The sequence below is a fragment of the Oncorhynchus keta genome, chromosome 34 (genome assembly GCF_023373465.1).
Source record: "Oncorhynchus keta strain PuntledgeMale-10-30-2019 chromosome 34, Oket_V2, whole genome shotgun sequence".
NCBI classification, from domain to species: domain Eukaryota; kingdom Metazoa; phylum Chordata; class Actinopteri; order Salmoniformes; family Salmonidae; genus Oncorhynchus; species Oncorhynchus keta.
In genome coordinates, this window is record NC_068454.1 from 15,278,260 (window position 1) to 15,298,987 (window position 20,728).

The 20,728-nt window shown below is 44.5% G+C and overlaps 2 protein-coding genes across 2 annotated transcripts in view; one reads left to right on the forward strand and one right to left on the reverse strand.

Moving 5' to 3' along the window:
* The first annotated feature begins 25 nt into the window (after window positions 1-25).
* LOC118366769 (cell cycle control protein 50C) lies at window positions 26-6,805 on the forward strand. Its single transcript, XM_052493225.1, has 7 exons — window positions 26-692; window positions 2,396-2,512; window positions 2,651-2,758; window positions 2,867-2,957; window positions 3,122-3,271; window positions 5,748-5,960; window positions 6,351-6,805. Exons 1-7 carry the CDS (start codon window positions 495-497, stop codon window positions 6,536-6,538), a joined length of 1,065 nt encoding a protein of 354 aa, XP_052349185.1. The 5' UTR covers window positions 26-494; the 3' UTR covers window positions 6,539-6,805.
* A 399-nt stretch (window positions 6,806-7,204) lies between these two features.
* LOC118366768 (discoidin, CUB and LCCL domain-containing protein 2) overlaps window positions 7,205-20,728 on the reverse strand; it is a 44,515-nt gene continuing 30,991 nt past the window's right edge. The window contains exons 5-13 of the mRNA XM_035749423.2: window positions 20,168-20,301; window positions 20,041-20,081; window positions 19,526-19,866; window positions 17,322-17,469; window positions 12,131-12,262; window positions 11,953-12,046; window positions 10,986-11,035; window positions 10,782-10,916; window positions 7,205-9,136 (exon numbers count right to left, since the gene is read on the reverse strand). Of these exons, the coding sequence (XP_035605316.2) occupies window positions 8,724-9,136; window positions 10,782-10,916; window positions 10,986-11,035; window positions 11,953-12,046; window positions 12,131-12,262; window positions 17,322-17,469; window positions 19,526-19,866; window positions 20,041-20,081; window positions 20,168-20,301 (1,488 nt within the window). The 3' untranslated portion in view covers window positions 7,205-8,723. The remainder of the gene's footprint in view (window positions 9,137-10,781; window positions 10,917-10,985; window positions 11,036-11,952; window positions 12,047-12,130; window positions 12,263-17,321; window positions 17,470-19,525; window positions 19,867-20,040; window positions 20,082-20,167; window positions 20,302-20,728) is intronic.

Here is a 20,728-nt window from a genome sequence, read left to right on the forward strand (position 1 = left end):
GAGTTGTTTCACCCAGTAGGTAGTCTGGTTTGTCATAACATCCTGTGTGTAAGTGTGTTCTGGAACAGACAAAGGCAACTAGTTCAGTGGGGAAGAAATAACGGATCGTAAAGGTACTGTCAGAAAATAAATCTGAGATATTTTAGTACTTGGATAATAGGCTGTAATACATCCGTGTGTATGTATGTATGTATGACTGAATCGCTCGGGAAGGAGTGAGCGAAGAACAGAAAAATAACAAAAGAGGAAGTAGAGCAGAGGATTCTGGTTAATGAGTAACTGCCAGCAGCCTGTCTCAAAGGTCTTCCCCACCCTTGCCCTAAGCCTGCTGGGAAAAGGCTCTTGGCAGGCAGGGGAGCGAGGTAGAGAAATGCTGATAAGACTGTGTTAAAGAAGACCGGAAGAGAAGAGAGGGGGACTCCTGTTCCTTGCTTGTTTTCTTGTTGTCTGACGTTCGTGGTCTCATCACCCTTCCCCAGCCGGAGCTCTCTGTCATGGGCAAGGCGAAGGCCAACGCTGGGCCCCTGGCCCGGAGGCCTGATAACTCTGCTTTCAAACAGCAGAGACTGCCTGCCTGGTCCCCCATGCTCACAGCTCAAACCGTCCTGCCTTTCTTCTACGGTATGGCCATTGTGTGTGTGCTGCTGGGAGTGTGGCTACTTGTCACCGTGCAGAATACACATGAACTGAAGGTGAGTAAGCGATCCTTTCAGATAAAATATATTTTTATTCTACCGATACACACAATCACTTGAAATGGAGTAGGTAACACCCTCAAGAGCATATAGCTTATCTAACCATGAACACAAGATAAGAGGTAGAAAGTTTCAGGGTATTCTGATAGAAGGAGAGGTAGAAAGAGACGATAAGAGAGAGGACTTCCTGGGTATTCTGTGAAGAAGTGACGCTACAGTATAATAAATGGCTGTGGGAAACAAACATTCATATAGATTTTAATGTGTTGGCTATACAGTGCATTCAGAAAGTATTCAGACCACTTGACTGTTTACACATTTTGTTATGTTACAGCCTTATTTGAAAATAGGATTAAAGTGTTTTCTCTTTAAATCTACATACTACCCCATTTAAAAAATATATATATCTAAAAAAAAAACAGAAATATCACATAAGTATTCAGACCCTTTGTTGAAGCACCTTTGGCAGCGATTACAGCCTAGTGTCTTTTTGGTATGACGCTTGGCACACCTGTATTTGCACAGTTTCTTCCATTCTTCTCTGCAGATCGTCTCAAAATCTGTCAGGTGGGATGGGGAGCATCGCTGCACAGCTATGTTCAGGTCTCTTCAGGGACGTTAGATCTTGTTCAAGCCATGTCTCTGGCTAGACCATTCAAGGACATTCAGAGACTTGTCCCGAAGACACTCCTGCGTTGTCTTGGCTGTATGCTTAGGGTCATTGTCCTGTTGGAAGGTGAACCTTCGCCCCAGTCTGAGAACCTGCTCCAGAGCGCTCAGGGCTTAATCAGGATCTCTCTGTGCTCTGCTCCGTTAAACTTTCCCCCGATCCCAACTACTTTTCCTGTCCCTGCCGCTGAATAAAAACCTCACAGCATGATGCTGCCACCACCATGCTTCACCGTAGGGATGGTGTCTTGTTTCTTCCCGGTGTGACACGTAGAGTTAAATTTTGGTTTCATCAGACCAGAGAATATTGTTTCTCATGGTCTTAGAGTCGTTTTATGTGCCATTTGGCAAACTTTTACTGAGGAGTGGCTTCCGTCTGGCCACTCTACCATCAAGGCCTGATTGGTAGAGTGCTGCAGAGATGGTTGTCCTTCTGGAAGGTTCTCCCATCTCCACAGAGGAACTCTGGAGCTCGGTCAAAGTGACAATCAGGTTCTTGGTCACCTTCCTGACCAAGGCCCTTCTGCCCCAATTGCTCAGTTTAGTTGGGCGGACAGCTCTAGGAAGAGTCTTGGTGGTTCCAAACCTCATGGCTTGGTTTTTGCTCTGACATGCACTGTCAACTGTGGGACCTTTATATAGACAGGTATGTGCCTTTCCAAGTCATGTCCAATCAATTGAATTGAACACAGGTGAGCTCCAATCAAGTTGTAGAAACGTCTCAAGGATGATAAATGGAAACAGGATGCACCTGAGCTCAATTTTGAGTCTCATAGCAAAAGGTCTGAATACTTATGTAAAAAAAAAAAAAAAGTATTTCTGTTTTTTATTTGGAATAAATTTGCAAAATAATCACTTTGTCATTATGGGGTGTTATGTGTAGATTTGATGAGGAAAATATTTTATTTAATCCATTTTAGAATAAGGCTGTAATGTAACAAAATGTGGAAAAAGTGAAGGTCTGAATACTTTCCAAATGCACTGTATATATTTCTCTCCCTCCTGCTATTTCTCCTTCCCTCCCTCTACAGGTAGACTACACACACGCAGGGTCATGTGATAAGTGTTTTGAGATGCGTAAAGACCGTGCCAATGCGAACCAGAGCTGCAACTGCACTGTGGTGTTTAACATTGAGAACACGTTCAAGGTGTGTGAGTATGTGTGTTTGTCTTGGTCTGTACACTTCGACAAGACCACAAGCTAATGCACTGTATGTGTCAGTGTTAAAAATGTTGGAAACCAAATCCAAGTAAGACTGACGGTGATGATGTGTTTCCTGTCCCAGGGAGATGTGTTCTTCTATTACGGCCTGATCAACTTCCACCAGAACCTCCGGCAATACATGGACTCCAGGGATGATGGACAGATGATTGGGAGAAATAAAAACCTCAAGGTAGCTACTGTTAATCTATCAATCTATTATTCTCTCTCTTCATCCTCTTAATTTCCTGGTTCATTCTGAGCTTTTACAACATCAAATCCTTCTTGTCTGTCTCTACAGAACCCGAGCTCCTATTGCGAGCCCTTCATAAAGGATAAGAACGGACTCCCTATTGCCCCTTGTGGGGCTGTGGCCAACAGCATGTTCAACGGTATCACACCATTACTCAGCAACATCAGTTTGTCATCAGTCTCTGCTAATGTCACTGCATTAATATCCAGTGATATGATCAAATATTTCCCTGACATGAAACACCTGGTTTTGATTAATTGACTGATTTGATTTCTTGATGAGTTTTGTTTGTGTTTTTCCCAGACTCCTTCACTCTGATGTACCACTCAGCAGCGGGCAGTCGGGTGGTTCCTCTATTCAGGAAGGGCATCACCTGGTACACCGACAAGAACGTCAAGTTCCGCAACCCACAGGTGGAGAACAAAACCCTAACGTTAGCACAGGTGTTTGAAGGTGTGTCTCACAACACACCCACACAGTGTGTTCACAGCATGTTCAGCGTCACAACACACCCACACAGTGTGTTCACAGCATGTTCAGCATCACAACACACCCACACAGTGTGTTCACAACATGTTCAGGGTCACAACACACCCACACAGTGTGTTCACAACATGTTCAGCGTCACAACACACCCACAGTGTGTTCACAACATGTTCAGGGTCACAACACACCCACACAGTGTGTTCACAACATGTTCAGGGTCACAACACACCCACACAGTGTGTTCACAACATGTTCAGGGTCACAACACACCCACACAGTGTGTTCACAACATGTTCAGCGTCACAACACACCCACACAGTGTGTTCACAACATGTTCAGCGTCACAACACACCCACACAGTGTGTTCACAACATGTTCAGCGTCACAACACACCCACACAGTGTGTTCACAACATGTTCAGGGTCACAACACACCCACACAGTGTGTTCACAACATGTTCAGGGTCACAACACACCCACACAGTGTGTTCACAACATGTTCAGGGTCACAACACACCCACACAGTGTGTTCACAACATGTTCAGCGTCAACACACCCACACAGTGTGTTCACAACATGTTCAGCGTCACAACACACCCACAGTGTGTTCACAACATGTTCAGCGTCAACACACCCACACAGTGTGTTCACAACATGTTCAGCACACCCACACAGTCAACACACCCACACAGTGTGTTCACAACATGTTCAGCGTCACAACACACCCACACAGTGTGTTCACAGCATGTTCAGCGTCACAACACACCCACACAGTGTGTTCACAACATGTTCAGGGTCACAACACACCCACACAGTGTGTTCACAACATGTTCAGCGTCACAACACACCCACACAGTGTGTTCACAACATGTTCAGCGTCACAACACACCCACACAGTGTGTTCACAACATGTTCAGCGTCACAACACACCCACACAGTGTGTTCACAACATGTTCAGGGTCACAACACACCCACACAGTGTGTTCACAACATGTTCAGGGTCACAACACACCCACACAGTGTGTTCACAACATGTTCAGCGTCACAACACACCCACACAGTGTGTTCACAACATGTTCAGGGTCACAACACACCCACACAGTGTGTTCACAACATGTTCAGCGTCACAACACACCCACACAGTGTGTTCACAACATGTTCAGCGTCACAACACACCCACACAGTGTGTTCACAACATGTTCAGCGTCACAACACACCCACACAGTGTGTTCACAACATATTCAGCGTCACAACACACCCACACAGTGTGTTCACAACATGTTCAGGGTCACAACACACCCACACAGTGTGTTCACAACATGTTCAGGGTCACAACACACCCACACAGTGTGTTCACAACATGTTCAGCGTCACAACACACCCACACAGTGTGTTCACAACATGTTCAGGGTCACAACACACCCACACAGTGTGTTCACAACATGTTCAGCGTCACAACACACCCACACAGTGTGTTCACAACATGTTCAGCGTCACAACACACCCACACAGTGTGTTCACAACATGTTCAGCGTCACAACACACCCACACAGTGTGTTCACAACATGTTCAGCGTCACAACACACCCACACAGTGTGTTCACAACATGTTCAGCGTCACAACACACCCACACAGTGTGTTCACAACATGTTCAGCGTCACAACACACCCACACAGTGTGTTCACAACATGTTCAGTGTCACAACACACCCACACAGTGTGTTCACAACATGTTCAGCGTCACAACACACCCACACAGTGTGTTCACAACATGTTCAGCGTCACAACACACCCACACAGTGTGTTCACAACATGTTCAGGGTCACAACACACCCACACAGTGTGTTCACAACATGTTCAGCGTCACAACACACCCACACAGTGTGTTCACAACATGTTCAGGGTCACAACACACCCACACAGTGTGTTCACAACATGTTCAGGGTCACAACACACCCACACAGTGTGTTCACAACATGTTCAGGGTCACAACACACCCACACAGTGTGTTCACAACATGTTCAGGGTCACAACACACCCACACAGTGTGTTCACAACATGTTCAGGGTCACAACACACCCACACAGTGTGTTCACAACATGTTCAGCGTCAACACACCCACACAGTGTGTTCACAGCATGTTCAGCGTCACAACACACCCACACAGTGTGTTCACAGCATGTTCAGCGTCACAACACACCCACACAGTGTGTTCACAGCATGTTCAGGGTCACAACACACCCACAGTGTGTTCATGGTCATCATTATTATTAATACCACATTTTAATTTAATAGACATATCGCTGCTCTCTTGCCTTTCCAAATGTTGTATGACTGTTGTCAAAACCTTTTCCAAATCATGTCTCAATGTCGTATAACTGTTGTATTGCTGTTGTTAAAACATTGTCTGGACTCTAGATGTAACCGTTGTCTGTGTGTTGTCAGGCACGGGCCAGCCTCTGTACTGGCAGAAGCCCGTATATGACCTGGACCCCTGGGACCGCAACAACAACGGCTTCATCAACGAGGACCTCATCGTGTGGATGAGGGAGGCTGCCTTCCCCAACTTCAAGAAGCTCTACGGGGTCCTGAACCGAGCCATAGAACCCTTCACCGATGGGCTGCCGGCTGGAAACTACAGCGTCCTTATCTTCTACAGTATCCTTTGTTATGCATATTACTGTTACCATGGAGACATTGAGATTTGAGTCAATTGAATCAACTCTTTTTGAAATTTTATTCCAAAAGCATGTTCCTATTTCCAACCCTTAGGTAGATTGGGGTTAATGTAGCTAGTTTCTCTTTGGATGGTAGTGAAACCATAGGTTGTGGCTTGAAATATTGGATGTTTATTTGCTCAGTTACAAGAACAATGGAAAGTCACAGCACATTAAGCACAAAAACAACAGCTATTTCCTTTACCTGTGTAGAAAACATTATGGTAGCACATTAATAGTACGTCTACTATTTAAATCCTCTGTTTAGATGAAAGGTTTGTGTTCACCTTATGTGGCTATGTTTATCCTTGACCTCTGGCCCCCTCTCCAGACTTCCCAGTGGAGTACTTCCAGGGCAGAAAGGAAGTGGTCCTGTCCACAGTCAGCTGGTTTGGGGGTCAGAACAACTTCCTGCCCATAGCCTACCTGGTCACAGGCTGTCTCATCCTGCTCCTCGCTGTCATCCTCACCGCTGTCTGGTGGAAGTTTGGTAAGAACGGACGGAATATGGAGGAGTGATGGAAAAGAAGAGGAGACATATGGAATTCATAATACTGTAGATACAGTGAATGTGATGATTAAAATGGTCTAAATGTATGTAGTTCTGGATTAGAGATGGGGTTTGTTTTGAGCATCATGAATGCTTGTACTTGGTTTAATTTCCCTACATGACCATGTGGTGGCAGTAGTGCGGTTAGAATGAAACGAGGTGGGAAACCATAGGAAATTGTTTTCAGTGATAATTTATGTCAGTGCTTGAATATGCATTAAAGACATGCTCTGGAACTTTGGTGACTAGTAAGTATTTTTTAAGCCTCCCACTGGGTGGTTCATAAACTGATAATCTATGAGCAGAATTACTGTTTTACCTCAATTCGCACCTGTTTTTCTAGAAACGGTGCTGTGCCATTTCCCCTACGTGTTCCAGCCCTCTAGCAATTTGAGTTCAACCAATGAGCTTTAGTCTCGCGCTCGATGTGTGACAGCAGATATCTGCACGTGACGTAGTATGCAATGTTTCGGGACCACCTTTGGCTTGTAAGTACTATCAGAACTACTGGCTAAAAAGTACCAGAGAATCCCTTTAAGAGAATCCCTTTAAGATGTGAAATATGAAGAATTCATCGTTTTATTTTATTCACTGTAGAAATGTGTAAAAGTTTTTTTAAAGCTTTAAAAAAAAAGTAACTTTTTAAAAAGGCTTTATTTCTCCTTGTACAATCTGTGAAGACAGAAACACACAGTGACCAGGGAACACACTGACCTAACCTAAAGTTCAACTGGTCCAGGTTCAGATTTGGTGTTCAGGACAGGGATTGACCGGACTAAATGTGCTCCACTGACTAGAAACATGACTAATCAAACATAGATGCAGTACACTCGTAGGGACAGTCGTACAGACAGCTAGCCACACACAGATACTCTCTTTAGGACAGCCATACAAAGACACTCATGAAAGCCATTACATACATTGATGAGACAGTCGTACAGTAGAGACAGCAATTCAGACACATACTAGAATGAGGCGTTTCTGTAAATATTAACTTCTGCATGCTGATTGGTCACTAGTGATAATGTTCTCTCGCCGTACCGTCTTTGTCAGGATCCGTACCATACACACACCTGATGCGGTAACCTAGACTACTCCAGTGTGAGTTTGGCTGGAGTAGATCATCTTTCTCTGGTTTCTCTGGGAATTTACAGACGGTGGCCATGATAAATGATGCATAATAACAAAACATAAGGCAATGTTTAGTCTCACTCACATATTTTCGAGACAGTCCTTCTGTTGGACAGCTCCTCTCTAGGATCATCATGAGGGCAGATTCTTCCTCTTCAAGTAACTGGTCCTAGTCAGGCAGTGTCTGAACCCAATGGCACCTAAACGTTATGCAGAGGTCCTTTTTGACTGTCACGTGAGGCAAGGTGTCCATGACAACAGTGTAACCATCATTATTTGAAGCTGATTCATCACCGCTTTCCATAGTGTTTTTTTTTTCAGTAGGAATTATAAAAGAAAAATAAATAATTTTTCAGAAACTTCAACAGGTTTTTGGTGTGGGTTTCACTCTAGCTTTTTGTATAAGGTGATTGGTTAAACTCAAACATTTTGACAGGTCTGATTTTGTGAACTGAAAGCTGAAATAGTTCGAGCCTCTAATCAAAGCGTACCGTAGTAAACTGAGGAAGCTCCTCTTTAGACAGGTGACCTTTGGCCTTTATGCAGAGAACACTTCAGTGGTAGAAACATTGACTTTCTATAGAAGGCAACCACTTCAGAGAACCTATTGTTTGGAGAATTGTTTCACTTTTAGATTGACACGAAAGGAACTAATATATACTCAGTTTGACAAAACATCAAATTAAGAGACACACATAGGGGACTTAGTCTGGCTGAAACAGTAGTGAGCTCTCCACCTCGTTTCTTCTCTCTTTCTGTTCTCTCGCTCTCATGTAGATATTCATCTTTGTGGTTTCAGTGATAGGACTGGTATGGTACTATGCTAGCACTCTCCGGCCATGCACGTACAGGTAGACACATATAGACTCCTCTGCAGACACACTCACATACAGACATCTAACTTGAAGCTAATGTTCTTTACAGTTTAATTCACCCTCCCTCTCTCAATCATCCCCCTCTGTCAATGGGGGGGGTTATGGTTATGGCCTTGTCAATCAAAGTACTCACTCCACCTCTTCAGCTCTACTCCACTGGCTTCTGAGAGCTGCTCTGAGGCACCTGATAAGCTAAATCCTTAGTGGGTGTGGCCTGTCCTGTACTCTTGGGCGTGTCATACATTGACCTCCCCGATTGCCCGCTGTCTGTTCTTGTGAGAAGGGAGGCGGGGCCACGGCCCATGAAGCTGGAGACTGTGATTGGCTGGTTCAGTGTGGAGCTCCCTGATAGGTGGCTTGCAATGTCAATCATAATGGGCGTGGCATACTCTGCCCCGGAGGCGGGCAGGGGTTGAGCGTAGGCATGGTAGATGTCTGTTGCCATGGGAGCGTCGTAGAGGTTAGGGTCCGTGTAGCCGGGGTCAGAACCTTCCTCTGGCTTGAAAGTTGACCTCTGACCTAGTGATGTCATGACACCGCTGACCAGGGGCTGGGCATACTCTAATGGAAGAGAGGGTGTGTTCAACATACAAACAACTGTGTGGCCGTGTCTGAATAACCATACCTGCAAACTAAATAGTTGGCATTTTAATTATTCAAAAATAGAAATAAATAGAAATTTCAAGGATGCTTTAAATGCCAGGATGTTATACTACTTTTCAATTTTCTTCTAGGAGAATTCAGTGTGGACTTTTGAGGAAGAGAATAGTCTTTCCAGACTCATGTGTCTGACAACAGCTGATAAGAAGGGGACGTTCTGTACCCAAATCAACACGATTATGCATTAGATTACACATTTTCAGGAGCCTAGTATGTTGTTTACTGCGTTCGTTTTTAATAAACGGAACGTTCTAAGTAGTATATAGTACAATTATTACACAGTATAGCGGTGTTTGAATACCCATACTAACATACTGTCTACCACATATTTAATGAGTATATACTACATACCATTAGTTAATTTTAGTATACTGTAAACGAACGGTATCATTTCAGTTGAGCATACTAGAGGTACGCTTGTCTAGCGGAAGTTGATGCAATTGCTAGCTTGTTAGCATAACAAATTACTATCTCGACATTTTACGACTTCAGGTGTGTTCGTAAATTCAATCTGGAGTCCCAAGGTGCGCTCTGAGCATTTCACAGCGTTGTCAGTTCGTAAATTCAAAGTTTCTCTCTTGGGAGTGTTCAGAGTGGACGCTCTGGCCGAGGAGCAGGGTTGATCCGAGCGTTCTGACCATCATCACAATGGCAGTCAAGCACCCAAGCTAACTGGCTAGCTACTTCCAGACACAAATGAGAGAACACCTCACTCTAACCATTTTATCTGCCCTGGCAGAGCTGGTTAGGCTGTTTTCATGTTATTCAGCGCGTTGGTGACTGTAACTGTGCTGCTGGCAACAATTTTAATTATGTGATTTTGCCAACTTTTACCGACACCGGTCATATTCAACTGGTGTTGAGCGTTTGTAAATTCATCAGTTATTCTGCGCTCAGACGAGTCTGAAATCGGAGTAGATAGCCAGAGCGAATTTATGTCCATTGAGAACGCACAATGACTATACCACTTTGCTAAGAATGATGTGAATAATAAAGTCAATAAACAGTAGTTAGTTGGATAGCATATAGTTAATAAACTTGCAAGTTTGATGTATTAGTACCCAACTAACATTAGGTACCTAGCTAACATGGGTATCTACTACTGTCGTGATATGTGGTTCATAAGGATAGCATAGCCAATAAATTGTCAGCCAACTTATTTGAAAAGTCAATTTTATTACATTGCTCAACATTGTCATAATTAGTTAAAGCAATGAATTTGTATCCGCTCGTCGGACTTCGGCTGAATATTTTATTAAAATCTGAAAACGTTGAAGCCAGGGCCATTTTCTGAAGAATTGCATTATGGGCCCTAAAAGCATGGCAATAGTGTCCATTGCTTGTATATCTTGTAGGTAGTATGACATCCGGGAACTTTTGGCATACTGACTATATCCATACTATGACTAATAAGCATACTACATACTCGATTTACATCACAAATAGTACGGTTAGTGCGGTTATTACTATGAGTATTCGACCACAGCTTAAGTCTTTTTAGTAAGTAGTAGGCAAGACAGATTTGGGACACGGCCTGTGTGTGTACCTGCGGGTTCGGCCCGTAGTCTGGGGGTGTTCCCTCTCACTCTGAGCCGGCCCACCTCACTGCTGCTGTAGCGGACTGACTCCTCCCCCTCCGCCATCTTGGATGGCAGGAACTGCTTCATACTCTTCCACCAGTCTGGACAGAGACACACGCAATAAACATCTAAACACACACACACACAGATACTGAGAGTGTTGTGTTTACCTGCACGGTCCCAGTGAGACAGGTCATAAGCTCCCTCTGAACTGTTCTTCCTGAGGAGAAAGACAAAACAGAAAGAAATGTAACATGCTGACCACACCGCAAGCATTGCAAAATAAATGTACACTTAATGCTCTGCAAGTCTCGCCTCTCCCATCTCATTGGTTTTAGGAGCATATACCCACGTGGGTGATTGAAAGAAACTGAGGTCCACACCTTAAACACACCTTAAAGTTAGTTGCCAACAACCATATAAAGTCCACAGAAGAAGACTGAAGGAGGGATTACTAGAAACTAACTAGGCTTCCCCTTTTATCTGTGGATTAATTGTTAGAGTAGAGAACACACAATTGTGTGAATCAAAATGGGTCAAAATTCTACAAAGATCCAGAAAAAAAAGACTGCATTTCAGGAAAAATAACAACCCTAATGTTTATATCACAGGACAAATTAGCTAGCAACAGTATGTGTTTTGACCTGACCTCAAATTAATATAGTTGGTTCAAAGTGTGTTTTCACACATCAACCTGCGTGTCCTGATCGTGTCTAGTGTGGATGGACAAAATCAGCATGCGGGCAATGGCTCGTGCCCGGCCTAGTCAGCATGTAGCACGCGCGTGCCCGGCCTAGTCAGCATGTAGCACGCGCGTGCCCGGCCTAGTCAGCATGTAGCACGCGCGTGCCCGGCCTAGTCAGCATGTAGCACGCGCGTGCCCGGCCTAGTCAGCATGTAGCACGCGCGTGCCCGGCCTAGTCAGCATGTAGCACGCGCGTGCCCGGCCTAGTCAGCATGTAGCACGCGCGTGCCCGGCCTAGTCAGCATGTAGCACGCGCGTGCCCGGCCTAGTCAGCATGTAGCACGCGCGTGCCCGGCCTAGTCAGCATGTAGCACGCGCGTGCCTGTGGTAGTTTGTTTGGAGCTACTGAGTGGATATCTGTTTAGTTATTACTAATTATAGTTCATCCTCACCTGTTCTTCCAGTGACAGGCACAGACCGTGGTCAAGATGAGGGTGGTCAGAATCATGACCAACACCGGCACCAACACCGTTGCAAACGCCATGTCTACGACCACAACACAACCAGTGTGAACCAACCACAATCAACAACACTAGACATGGACTCTTTTCCCTTTCTCCTCTCGCTCACCATTGATGGTGCATGGAGGCATGGTGGTGTTTCTGATGTCAGGGGTGTGGGTGGTCCGGCCGTACATTGGGGGGGTGTCTGTGGCCACTGAGGGAGGGGGAGGCCGAGCGGGGTGATATATCCGGGGCCTCGCTGTCCAATGGAAGAAGAGACAGAACGGTTAGGATCACATGACTCCAATAGAGTAGACTAATCTTTGTTTTTCATTTTGCAGCACTTATAAAACACAATGAACATATGACAAATATAAGTTCCTACCAATGATCCTGCTACTTAGTACGTACATGGTATTTGTGATACGTACATGGTATTTGTAATAATAATAATATTTGTGCCATTTAGCTATTTTATCCAAAGCGACTTACAGTCATGTGTGCATACATTCTACGTATGGGTGGTCGTACATGGTATTTGAACCCACTACCCTGGCGTACAAGCGCCATGCTCTACCAACTGAGCCACAGATTTGTGGACATGGTATTTGTGATACATGGTATTTGTGGTACGTACATGGTATTTGTGGTACGTACATGGTATTTGTGATACGTACATGGTATTTGTGATACGGTATTGGTATTTGTGGTACGTACATGGTATTTGTGGTACGTACATGGTATTTGTGATACGTACATGGTATTTGTGGTACGTACATGGTATTTGTGGTACGTACATGGTATTTGTGATACGTACATGGTATTTGTGATACGTACATGGTATTTGTGGTACGTACATGGTATTTGTGGTACGTACATGGTATTTGTGATACGTACATGGTATTTGTGGTACGTACATGGTATTTGTGATACGTACATGGTATTTGTGGTACGTACATGGTATTTGTGGTACGTACATGGTATTTGTGGTACGTACATGGTATTTGTGATACGTACATGGTATTTGTGATACGTACATGGTATTTGTGGTACGTACATGGTATTTGTGGTACGTACATGGTATTTGTGGTACGTACATGGTATTTGTGATACGTACATGGTATTTGTGGTACGTACATGGTATTTGTGGTACGTACATGGTATTTGTGGTACGTACATGGTTGGTATTTGTGGTACGTACATGGTATTTGTGATACGTACATGGTATTTGTGGTACGTACATGGGTATTTGTGGTACGTACATGGTTGGTATTTGTGGTACGTACATGGTATTTGTGGTACGTACATGGTATTTGTGGTACGTACATGGTATTTGTGGTACGTACATGGTATTTGTGGTACGTACATGGTATTTGTGGTACGTACATGGTATTTGTGGTACGTACATGGTATTTGTGGTACGTACATGGTATTTGTGGTACGTACATGGGGCTGCCATCTTTATGCACCTCTCCACTATCGGCGACAGATTTATATGCGAATATTCGAAAATAAAATATGCAAATTTTCCCACCAAACTGGCTTGTTGCAGATAGAAATCGGTGAGTGATGATGTAGTGCACACACTTCAGTTTACATGTACTGATTAAACATGTAAAGTTCAATGTGTTTCCATCGCATTTTCAACTCTACCGAGAGTTAGACTGTTGTGTTAAATAACAAAATGTACCTACTCTGGACAAGGCACATGTGCTCTAGCCAACAGCTGGCAGATTATGAGAGTAGTCTGTGAGGGTAGGCTATGAGGGTAGGCTAGTCTACATGATGACATTATTATGGATAAGAGCCAGAATATTCTTATTTGTCAAACGGCAGTCGAGCGTCGATCATCATGCCACCAGAATCAGACCCTCAATATTTATTGGAAAGGAGCATCATGATGAACTTCACAGGGTGGTGATCTTGAGTTATATCATCTGTAGCCCAATAACCTGCATGGTTTCCCAAGTCATAGTGGGAGGACCACACACCGTGTCATCGCGTGACTTCAAGTTTACTTCAATATGGTTATTATATCAATATTTGCGCATAAAGACATTTCTGTAATGAATACTCAGGGAGAAAAAGGTGTTGATTCACACGCAGATTGCAGCAGGTGTTTATTGCACCTTCGCAGAAGGCAGGCAATGGTCATAAACAGGCAGGTGAATCAACTAGGACTGAAGGCTATATGGTTCTCACGAACGGGCTATAGGGAAAGGCTGAGTAGAGTCAAAACGAACAATACCTCACAAAGGCACAAACAGAATGAAGGGAAGTAAATAAGGAGCTGATGAGACCAGGTGAGTAACTAACACAGGTGAAATCAATGAACAAGAATGAGACAGGGCTACGTTCAAGAACACAAAGAAACAGAACACAAGGTTGACTAAGAAAATAAATACAGAACCTTACAATTTCTCACATAATTAATTTTACCAACACAAAAAGATCCCACCATGTCGAATGAACAAATTAACTGTTGACATTTATAAAATTGTACGGAAACTTCCTGCTCCTATCACAGCTCCCATTAATTTTTTCATAAGGTATCAAATCAAATCAAATCCAATTTTATTTGTCACATTTACATGGTTAGCAGATGTTAATGCGAGTGTAGCGAAATGCTTGTGCTTCTAGTTCCGACAATGCAGTGATAACCAACAAGTAATCTAACTAACAATTCCAAAACTACTGTCTTATACACAGTGTAAGGGGATAAAGAATATGTACATAAGGATATATGAATGAGTGATGGTACAGAGCAGCATACAGTAGATGGTATTGAGTACAGTATATACATATGAGATGAGTATGTAGACAAAGTAAACAAAGTGGCATAGTTAAAGTGGCTAGTGATACATGTATTACATAAGGATGCAGTCGATGATGTAGAGTACAGTATATACGTATGCATATGAGATGAATAATGTAGGGTAAGTAACATTATATAAGGTAGCATTGTTTAAAGTGGCTAGTGATATATTTACATAATTTCCCATCAATCCCATTATTAAAGTGGCTGGAGTTGGGTCAGTGTCAATGACAGTGTGTTGGCAGCAGCCACTCAATGTTAGTGGTGGCTGTTTAACAGTCTGATGGCCTTGAGATAGAAGCTGTTTTTCAGTCTCTCGGTCCCAGCTTTGATGCACCTGTACTGACCTCGCCTTCTGGATGATAGCGGGGTGAACAGGCAGTGGTTCGGGTGGTTGATGTCCTTGATGATCTTTATGGCCTTCCTGTAACATCGGGTGGTGTAGGTGTCCTGGAGGGCAGGTAGTTTGCCCCGGTGATGTGTTGTGCAGACCTCACTACCCTCTGGAGAGCCTTATGGTTGAGGGCGGAGCAGTTGCCGTACCAGGCGGTGATACAGCCCGCCAGGATGCTCTCGTTTAGCTCAGTTACCTTAGCTTTCTTGGGAACAGGAACAATGGTGGCCCTCTTGAAGCATGTGGGAACAGCAGACTGGTATAGGGATTGATTGAATATGTCCGTAAACACACCGGCCAGCTGGTCTGCGCATGCTCTGAGGGCGCGGCTGGGGATGCCGTGTGGGCCTGCAGCCTTGCGAGGGTTAACACGTTTAAATGTCTTACTCACCTCGGCTGCAGTGAAGGAGAGACCGCATGTTTTCGTTGCAGGCCGTGTCAGTGGCACTGTATTGTCCTCAAAGCGTGGAAAAAAGTTATTTAGTCTGCCTGGGAGCAAGACATCCTGGTCCGTGACTGGGCTGGGTTTCTTCTTGTAGTCCGTGATTGACTGTAGACCCTGCCACATGCCTCTTGTGTCTGAGCCATTGAATTGAGATTCCACTTTGTCTCTGTACTGACGCTTAGCTTGTTTAATAGCCTTGCGGAGGGAATAGCTGCATTGTTTACATTCGGACATGTTACCAGACACCTTGCCCTGATTAAAAGCAGTGGTTCGCGCTTTCAGTTTCACGCAAATGCTGCCATCAATCCACGGTTTCTGGTTAGGGAATGTTTTTATCGTTGCTATGGGAACGACATCTTCGACGCACGTTCTAATGAACTCGCACACCGAATCAGCGTATTCGTCAATATTTTTATCTGACGCAATACGAAACATGTCCCAGTCCACGTGATGGAAGCAGTCTTGGAGTGTGGAGTCAGCTTGGTCGGACCAGCGTTGGACAGACCTCAGCGTGGGAGCCTCTTGTTTTAGTTTCTGCCTGTAGGCAGGGATCAGCAAAATGGAGTCGTGGTCAGCTTTTCCGAAAGGGGGGCGGGGCAGGGCCTTATATGCGTCGCGGAAGTTAGAGTAACAATGATCCAAGGTTTTACCACCCCTGGTTGCGCAATCTATATGCTGATAAAATTTAGGGAGTCTTGTTTTCAGATTAGCTTTGTTAAAATCCCCAGCTACAATGAATGCAGCCTCCGGATAAATGGTTTCCAGTTTGCAAAGAGTTAAATAAAGTTCGTTCAGAGCCATCGATATGTCTGCTTGGGGGGGGATATATACGGCTGTGATTATAATCGAAGAGAATTCTCTTGGAAGATAATGCGGTCTACATTTGATTGTGAGGAATTCTAAATCAGGTGAACAGAAGGATTTGAGTTCCTGTATGTTTCCTTCATCACACCATGTCTCGTTAGTCATGAGGCATACGCCCCCGCCACTCTTCTTACCAGAAAGATGTTTGTTTCTGTCGGCGCGATGCGTGGAGAAACCCGTTGGCTGCACCGCATCGGATAGCGTCTTCCCAGTAAGCCATGTTTCCGTGAAGCAGAGAACGTTGCAGTCTCTGATGTCCCTCTGGAATGCCACCCTTGCTCGGATTTCGTCAACCTTGTTGTCAAGAGACTGGACATTGGCAAGAAGAATGCTGGGGAGTGGTGCGCGATGTGCCCTTTTTCGGAGTCTGACCAGAATACCGCCTCGTTTCCCTCTTTTTCGGAGTCGTTTTCTTGGGTCGCTGAATGCGATCCATTCCGTTGTTCTGTTTGTAAGGCAGAACACAGGATCCGCGTCGCGGAAAACATATTCTTGGTCGTACTGATGGTGAGTTGACGCTGATCTTATATTCAGTAGTTCTTCTCGACTGTATGTAATGAAACCTAAGATGACCTGGGGTACTAATGTAAGAAATAACACGTAAAAAAACAAAAAACTGCATAGTTTCCTAGGAACGCGAAGCGAGGCGGCCATCTCTGTCGGCGCCGGAAGTTCCCTGACCTTATTCGCATAAAAACTGGATGGAAACGTGGTTAGTGACACACAATCGTAAAATAACTGAAATTCACTGATTGGCTACAAAGTCAAAACATCTGCATGTGATTGGCTGGTTTGGTTACCTTGATGGAACTGGCATCCGAGCAGCTCAAACTTGAGGGCAATTCGCTGGTGCCACTGGGTGGGGCTTATCCTCACATACCGCGCCTCGATTGGTGGGATGAAGTTATTGCGCACCTCCTGGAGGTAATTGGTGTTTCCTTTAAAAATCTATCAGGAAACAGAAACAGACTTCTGTAGCAATAGCTAATAGGGTTCCTAATAATATACTACACTGAAGCCATGTTTCCAAATTATATCTCATGTTATCTTGCCTGTGCCTACTGCCAACAGGTCTACTGTATTGTACATTTTATGTATGGTGTATAACAAACGTTTGATTGCTGCCTTCTTGGGACAAGTCTCTTGTAAAATAGATTTTCACTAGTATAAGTAAGGATAAAAAAACCTGATTACAGAGCCTGACCAGCACAAGCACTCAATCAATCTCCATCCATCTTTAATGAGCTGCTGTCCTGACTGAGTCTGACTGACCACAGCACTTAACAACCACAGTCAGCTCTCATGTTTCCTGCCATAAACAACCACAATCAATTACTGATGCCACAGAAACAAATGACTCCATCTTGCACTCCCGTATTTTGTCTAAAGAGGCTTTCTCTCTCCTTAAAGGTCATGAACAGTCAAAATCATGTTTTCCATGAAATTTGATATTTGAAGGAAACGGGATCAAAGTATGACGACCAAAGTATGAAAAATGACTTGCTTCTACAATGATAAAGATATCACAAAGTTACTGGTCCTCTCCTCCATGTCAAATACTTGGATTAATGATTAAGGGGACACCTTAAACTCTCATTTTAATACACCAAAGGTAACATGATATTCTCTAACCTCTAACCTTAAATAAGTACTGCCTTGTAACCAACATTGGAGAAGGCGTTTCCAGACGGGCGTGGTTTATATAGCTAGATAGCTACTCTACTGGTGCTAAAATACTTAAATGTTTCCCCTTTCATCTGTGCCTGGTGCTAGCTAGTTACTGGCTAGCTAGGTCTTAATCTGTGCCTGGTCCTAGTTAGTTACTTTCTAGCTAGGTCTTAATCTGTGTCTGGTGCTAGCTAGTTACTGGCTAGCTAGGTCTTAATCTGTGCCTGGTCCTAGCTAGTTACTGGCTAGCAAGGTCTTAATCTGTGTCTGGTGCTAGCTAGTTACTGGCTAGCAAGGTCTTAATCTGTGCCTGGTGCTAGCTAGTTACTGGCTAGCTAGGTCTTAATCTGTGCCTGGTGCTAGCTAGTTACTGGCTAGCTAGGTCTTAATCTGTGCCTGGTCCTAGCTAGTTACTGGCTAGCAAGGTCTTAATCTGTGTCTGGTGCTAGCTAGTTACTGGCTAGCAAGGTCTTAATCTGTGTCTGGTGCTAGCTAGTTACTGGCTAGCAAGGTCTTAATCTGTGCCTGGTGCTAGCTAGTTACTGGCTAGCTAGGTCTTAATCTGTGCCTGGTGCTAGCTAGTTACTGGCTAGCAAGGTCTTAATCTGTGTCTGGTGCTAGCTAGTTACTGGCTAGCAAGGTCTTAATCTGTGCCTGGTGCTAGCTAGTTACTGGCTAGCTAGGTCTTAATCTGTGCCTGGTGCTAGCTAGGTCTTAATCTGTGCCTGGTGCTAGCTAGTTACTGGCTAGCAATTTGTAAGTCGCTCTGGATAAGAGCGTCTGCTAAATGACTTAAATGTAAAATGTAAATGTAGCTAAATCTTAATCTGTGCCTGGTGCTAGCTAGGTCTTAATCTGTGCCTGGTGCTAGCTAGTTACTGGCTAGCTAGGTCTTAATATGTGCCTGGTCCTAGCTAGTTACTAGCGAGCTAGGTCTTAATCTGTGCCTGGTGCTAGCTAGTCAGCATGGAACAAAAGGGGGGGAAGGGTCCTTCAATACTCCCACCCAGTTGTCAACACATCCGTCAGTGCTAAACCGCATTACAAGAGAATAAAAACTACATCATTGATGCAATTTCAATGTTGTTTGAGTTGCTTTGTGTATCACTAAACTAGCTTGAGATGATTTTTCTGCAACACTGCTCACTGCATCCAAGTTGCTTGACATAGGCGTTGCAAAGAGCTGTCAGTCAAGGCCAGCTCATGAATATAAACTCCCCGCCCACTTAGCCTGTCTTTTCAAACATCCTAGTAGTTAGCCATGGGGGAAAAAGTACTTTTCAAAATGACTATTCAGGACCTTTAAGGTTATTGATGAGAGGGATATTTTCATCACCTTGTCCTGGGTAGCATTTGCCTCCCGATAGATGTTCCAGTGCTGTCCGTCATTGCTGTAGAGGACCCGATAGGCTGACACGTAGAACTGGTACTCCAGGAGGGAGGAGCCTGTAGTGGTGATGCCTGTGATCCTCTTCTCTTTCTTCAGATCCACCTGTAGCCACTGCTGCTGGTTGCTGTGAGCCGACACCCAGGGAAGCCCGGCCCCATTAAGGCGGGCCCCGGTTGGGCCCCACTCACTGGGTTTGCCAATCACGTCACTCCATTCCCACACCGAGGAAGCAAAGAGCTGGGAGTCCCTAACAACGCCCGATTCTAGACCTAGTGTCCCATAGCAACCTGAGAGAGAGAAACTGTGAGTCTGTATTAAAGTGGGAGGACACATGGCTGTATTGGATATTGTAGAAGTGATTGTGGTGGCAGGTGTAGTTGAAAAGGATACAGAAGCATGTGTGGCTATGGTGGTTGTGGTATTATGGTCTGTTTTTGTATATTGTAGCTGAATGAACTCACCACTGGTCTTGAAAGTGAAGAGGCTGTTGGACAAGGGACCACTGGAGAAAGATAGACATAATGATGGAGAGAGATGGAAAGGGAAGAGAATGCAGATGTATTCTCCCAGACAGACAGGAGTACTTACACAGTGGAGGAGACGTTGTTAGCCAGCGAGCCATCGTAGTGAGGGATGCCCTTACTGTTGACCACACTGATCTGACCGCCCACAGAGTTAGACACCACACCTGCATGGATGGCTGCTAGACACACTGGAGACGACTGAGGGAGGGGAAGGAGATATTGATTATGATCCATTCATGACTGTTTGGAAGATGTACATTTAGATGTATGACCATCTTCATAAAATGACTGATATGTCAATTGAATCCCTGCTGTTGCAGAGAAGGGGTTAGAACAGGAAGAGAGAGAAGATTGCGAGAGAGGTAGATACGAGAGTGAAAGAGGTAGAGAGAAAGGAGAGAGAAGGGTGGACAGAGAGGAAGGGAGCAGTGTGTCGGTGGTTGTGATTATTCCACTGTCAGCTGAGAGGCCATATATCCCAGTGAGGGACAGCAATGGGTTGGATAAAGTTTCAGTGAGATAGATCACAGAGGACAGCTCTCAGCCCACAGCCCCACAGATAACAGGAGATAAGTCAGCATGACGACATCACTGAGTGGCATGAAGAAAAGAACGCTGATCCAAG

Coding starts and splice junctions, on each gene's coding strand:
- LOC118366769 (XM_052493225.1), top strand. CDS start 495: ATGGGCAAGGCGAAGGCCAACGCTGGGCCCCTGGCCCGGAGGCCTGAT. Junction 2,759..2,866: donor GGAGAAATAAAAACCTCAAG/GTAGCTACTGTT, acceptor CTGTCTCTACAG/AACCCGAGCTCCTATTGCGA. Junction 3,272..5,747: donor GTTAGCACAGGTGTTTGAAG/GTGTGTCTCACA, acceptor GTGTGTTGTCAG/GCACGGGCCAGCCTCTGTAC.